At 44.8% G+C, this 5798-nt stretch overlaps 1 protein-coding gene across 1 annotated transcript; it reads right to left on the minus strand.

Moving 5' to 3' along the window:
* Positions 1-808: 808 nt before the first annotated feature.
* LOC136467596 (protein KINESIN LIGHT CHAIN-RELATED 2-like) lies at positions 809-4614 on the minus strand. Its single transcript, XM_066466353.1, has 3 exons — positions 4176-4614; positions 1889-3887; positions 809-1235 (listed from the first exon to the last, which is right to left on the minus strand). The coding sequence occupies exons 2-3, from the start codon at positions 3814-3816 to the stop codon at positions 1022-1024; spliced, it is 2142 nt and encodes a 713-aa protein (XP_066322450.1). The 5' UTR covers positions 3817-3887; positions 4176-4614; the 3' UTR covers positions 809-1021.
* Positions 4615-5798: the final 1184 nt, after the last annotated feature.

A 5798-nucleotide genomic window follows, 5' to 3' on the forward strand; every position in this document is an offset into this window, starting at 1 on the left:
GTAGTTTAGCAGTAGTGGTTACTGAATACTGATGAACAGTCTATGGATTGGTAACGTTTCTGAAGCTCTAATTTTGGTGTATGCCATATTCATCCTCCAGGCACTGTTCAACATATCTTCCTCACTTGAAGCTGTAGACGAATACTCTGTTTGCAGAAATTAAGCGGTACTTGGGCTATATCAATGTTAGCTCTCCGTTTCCCTATGAGCTTGTTCGGCTGAGCTGAACTTTGGCTTGTTTAGCTTATTTTTCCAGCCAGAGTAGTATTTTTCTCTCACAACGTTTCAGTATAAACAGTGTTTCCAGCATAAACAGTAAAAATTTCAGCTCAGCATGAACAGGGAATTTGCGATGTTTCCATCAGACGAGCAACCTTTTATATACGGTCAGAGGACATCAAGCTTTGTATTCAACGGAGAAACCAATGACTGTCCTACGAGCTCCTGCGGATTCGTCCTGCCAGATAGGACACTGCCGGTAGCTTTCCCCCTGAAAAAGATGTTTGCGATGGGTAGGACGCAAATTTGTAGACGAATAAATTCGTTCCGGATCTTTAGGCTTCAGCAGCGAATCACACTGGATGTGTTACAACTGGCCCGGCCCGCGTCGATTGATTGTTTTTGCCATCTTCAGCTTCCAACAGCAAGTTCTCGTTGGCAAATTTATTTTGCAATTAGTAGCGATCGAATTAGCTGTGGCATTGAATTTTTTTTCATGTATATGTATGTAATAAAAACGCAGGTACAACCGTGATGAATGCAAGCTCGCACATCAGAGAGGTAGAAAAGGAGAAACAGAACCCACCACTCGCTTTCTCAAGAACAGTATAAAAGAGCACTGAACAAGTAACCATAATAGCATTTGAAACTTTACAACAATCATCAATTTGAACATTTCATATATTTCTAAATATAGGTAAACACCACTATTCCCGTTACCCCCGTCTGAACAAACCAATTGAATACCTTAGTAATAATACTCGCCTTTCATCATGAAACCTTATCATTTCAGAACAGTGATTCATGCCGCAACTGCATTTCTCTTGGTGGCCGTATATGGGTTGGTCTCGAGCAGATTCTCCAGTGATTTTGCCTTTCTGCTTCGCACCCGGCCAGCCTCCTTCAATAGCTCCCCAAGCCTCCGCTTCTCGTCGTCGACATCTGGGTTTGCCGTACCTAGCTTCTCCTCGCGCATTCCAACGACATATTCCAAGATCTCGATGGCCTCATCCAGTCTGGTAAACAAAATGCAAATATTAACAGATAATTATGGCTAAAATGAAACACAAACTTTTCATATTAGAAGGACACGGGTGCTGATGGGCGATATTTCCTCCTTCGGTTAAGAAAGTACCGTTGCTTCAGCAATCTGATCTAGCCAGCTAAGCTAGGTGCTGTCTGCTGACATTTCTGATCCAGCCAGTTGTACTCTTTCACCCAGACTATAAAGCTAAAAGTCTACATGCCTTACAAAGCAGATGAAGTTTCCACGAGAATGGGGAGGAAGAAAACAAATAGAAAAAGATAAAGCAAAAGGATAAAGTATGTGCAGCCCTTCTTTACAGAGCAGCTAGTGACGAGCAAGTAAAGATGATGCAAGATGGTCCTACTTCAATTAAATTGATCCAACTTTATACTGTACCAATCAATATCTTATCAACTAATTGGAGTAGCAAGAGCTGGTACAGATGCTAATCATACGCCTAGCTGGAAGAGAGTCGACTAAGACCAAAGAATTCCCACTTGACAGTGTACCTTTACCCTACATACCACCTACTATTTCCAGCAAATCACTAATTGGAATGCAAATCATTATGCATGCAGCCACACAGACAATCATCAACACCTAGTTGAGACAACGATTGAGTTCAAGAAGTAGGGAGTTTACCTGCCCATTGCATCATAAGTTCCAGCAAGATTACTGTATACTCCTAAAGTATCTGGATGATATGGCCCGTATTCTTGTTCCAGAACAGTTCTAGCTTCCTCAAACAATTCTGCTGCTTCATTTATTGAATATCTTTGAACACATGCCAAGCCCATCTGGTTGAGGGCAATCCCGAAAAAGGCAGACTTTTTCTCACCACAAGTGCGGAGCTTTGCAATCGCGCTCTTGAAGGAATCATAGGACTCACCATAATTGCCCAAAATATAGTGCAAAACGCCCATCTGAGCCTCAATACCAGCAATTGTACTCTGTTGGCCGGCAGAATTGTTGTACATTTTTAAAGCCTTCTGAAGTAACTTGAGTGCTTGCTCATGCTCATTCATTGTCTCATATATGGCTGAAACATCAGTTAAACCAGTGGCAATTTCTTCCAGAGAAGTCCCTGGAATAGGTTTTTGGTAAATTTTGAGGGCATTTTCACAGTAAGATTTTGACTCCCTCAGCTTCCCTGTCTTATTGTACAGATCTGCTAGGCGCACAAAAACAGAAGCCACAGTTGCATGATTCTCCCCTTTGCTGGTCTTGAATACAGTAAGAGCTTTCTGGTAAGCAAACACGGCCTCATCGTACCGGCCCAAGGAGAGGTAGATATCACCAATGCTGCAATCCACTGAGGCCACCTCTGTCTCCTGACCATTGGCTACCATGGCCATGCTGGCCATCACTAGATGCTCCAGGGCAGCTTCATGATCACCCTTGGTGTCACAAATTAGACCCATCAGCCTCCTATCAGCTGTTTCTTCTAGTGAGGCTGTCTCGCCATGCTCCCTGTGGATGTCAAGGGCTATCTGACACAATCTTTGTGCTTCATCGAGTTGTAGTGCTTGCACATGGGCCTCAGCTAAGTACCGACAAGTCTCTCCAACCCTTGGGTCTTGCTCTCCCAATGTTTGCTTTTGGATTTCAAGCCCAGAAGCATACCATTGCAGTGAGAGTGCAGTTTGACCTAGCATGCCATAGGTGTCCCCCAACTGCATGCAACCAGAAAACTTTGCAAGAGCATGTTCCTGACCTTCCTCAATTACAGGGATCTCAAGGGATCGATGCAGCACAGGTACAGCCTCTTCGTATTTTCCCAAGTTGCAGTAGATTGCTGCAACGACATGCAAACTCATCACTAAGTTCAAGCTTGGCTTTCCACCAGCACATTTCTCAAATGACTTTGTTGCACGGAGAGCATATTTCAGTGCCCGCCGTGGGTTTTCTGAGGCAATCAAGTCTCTTGCATGTTTGAGAAGAAATGGACCAAGGTCTGGGTTATCAAGCCCAGCATCTTCTGTTCCATTCTGTGGATTGGCATTTGATTTCCGCCGACGGCCAACTCGGCTTGCCGGTTTGCTGACCTCGCTCTCACCTTCCTCAGTGGACGCCTTCCCATTGGGACCAACAGAGGCATCAGATTCAAGCTGTGATTTTGAGGCCTTCTTCGACTTCTTGGACGAATTGGAAGACTGTTCCTTTACTTGGGTCCCATTCTCAGCAGGAGCAGGGGGTACAACGTTGGCAACACTCCCATTCTCCTCTTCCTCCTCAATAACCTTCATGGCCTCCATCTCCCCAGCAACAAGATGGCGAAGCTCTGAGTCAATCCTAGACTCCTCCCCATCTGAGCCAAAGCTCTCGCGCGATGGGGAGCCACCCTCACTTGAGCTCTCCATCTCGCACACATTGTTGTAGAGCTGCTCAATTGAGGGCTCCCCAGCACCGGAGCCCTCAACATGCATCTCAAGTGTCTCGCTTTGCATGCTTGCTGCCATCGTTGAAGCTGCCGTCGACTTTGGGGCGGGCAGATTTTCGTTCTGTGGAGAGGAATTCACCCCGCTCGGCACCTCCTCTGCAACAACTCCATCCACTGTAATTCCAGGCATCTTAGGGTGAAAATTATGCCAAAACTGTTCTTCCCAGAAACCGAAACAGATGGGTAGCTCTCCACAATACCCTGGAAGAAACGGAACAAATTTATTAAGGCGGCATGTAAATGCTTCAAAATTGAACCTGACGAACCAATTATATTAACGGAAAACATGAACATTGGCTAAGGACAGGGGCGGACCCAGTAAAGGGCATGGGTGTACAATTGTATACCCAATAATTTTTGCCAAAAAAAAAATCTTACATATAGGCATGCGTACGCTAGTAATTAGATCAGATCCGAATAAAAATAGCTAATTAGGGTTCGTGTGCTCGGTTTCGCACAGCAGGAATGGAAGAGAAAGGGTGCGCAAACCTGGTGTGTGCTCGTCGCCGGCAAAGGACCCGACGAAGACCTGGGCACCTGGCGTATTGGCGTCGTCGGTCGCCCAGTTGCCGCACGAGAGAGGGAGGGAGGGAAGGAGAGCGCACGCGGCGTGAACGGAAGAAGAAAAGGCAGGGGTGGAGTCCGGGTGGCAATCGGGTGGATCTGGGTGGCCTCACCGTGATCAGCGCTCGGCAGCTCGATCTAGCCTCTGGACGGCATTGCACTTGCGTGGGTCGATCAGCTCGCGCGACAGGGAGGCCAGGTGGATGGAAACCGTCAGGTCCGTTGCGGTTGCGGTAGAAGGATAGTCTGGTAGGAAGGGGAGGAAGAGGCCGGGAGAGGCTCCCTTGCCATAGCGAGGAGGCGGGTGACGGAGGGGAGGAGAGAAGACGAGTGCGGGTGCAGCGGAGGGCAGGGGGCAGAGGAGAGAAATGGGCTCGCGCCTCGGTGCAAATCGGACCACAGACAACCCCACGAGCGGGCAGGGGCATTTTGGTCAAGCTTAGCAGGAAATTGTGGACCAGAGTCGACAGAGAGAGGACAAAAAGGTAAAACTGTAAAACTAAAAGACACCAAAACGGGTGGTGAAGATAACCACGGCAATTCTCCAAAGTGACAAATTCTTCTGATGACAACTCATCAGATGCAAGGGTCTGGATTCCTTCAATCAGCCTGTTCGTTTATTGATATCAGCCAGCCCAAATCAGCCAATCAATAATATTTTTTTCTCACAATAAACCAGCACCAGCCAGCCTAAACCAGCTCAGAAACCAATCAACGAACAGGCCGAATGCTTTTACTGATTTTATGTCATGCGTCCCTCCATTTATTTAAACCCTGTTTGGATCCACTCAACTAAAATTTATAGCTAACTAAAATTTCAAAGCTAAACTTTAGCCAACTAAAAGTTCTCTTAACTAAACTAATCAACCAGTTAATAAACTCAGCTAAACTTTAGTTGAATTTAGCTAGGTTGAAACAGCTAAACTTTTAGCTGGGTCATGTGGATCTCTAACAGCTAAGCTAAAGTTTATTTGGTGGATCCAAATAGGCCCTTAGTGGGAGGACATTAAAATTATGTGATAAATTATAGGGTAAAATGAATGTCGTATCGTGTAACATCCTCGGTGTTACACCCTAAATCATTTACTAAAACACGTCATGAGCATCATACTTATGGGGTAATGCATGTGATGAAATGAATAGGTGAAGTATTTCAACTAAAACGATAAATAAGAATGTAAAACGAAAAGTTACTCCACGATTCGTACAATTATCAAGTATGGTTGTAAAGCAATTTTTATTGAATAAAATTACTATAGAACTTATATATGGGGCTTAAATAAAGTTGAGAGTGTGAACTTTGTAGAAGATGATGAAATACTTGCGGTCGAAAAATGATATTACTAGCAAATATTTTCACTAACTTAGAAATCGTAATTGGAAACCAAATTCAGCTCAAAAACTTAGGAATTTTCAAGTCTGTCAATTGTTAGATACTACTATGTTTAGCAATTTATCGCAAGAGATTAGGTTAAGGGATAGTGAAGTATTATGGCTTGTTCTAGTAGTCTAATGGACCCCCTAAGGTGTAGCAAAAATGGTTTGGGG

Source organism: Miscanthus floridulus, chromosome 7 (assembly GCF_019320115.1).
Source record: "Miscanthus floridulus cultivar M001 chromosome 7, ASM1932011v1, whole genome shotgun sequence".
Taxonomy (NCBI): Eukaryota; Viridiplantae; Streptophyta; class Magnoliopsida; order Poales; family Poaceae; genus Miscanthus; species Miscanthus floridulus.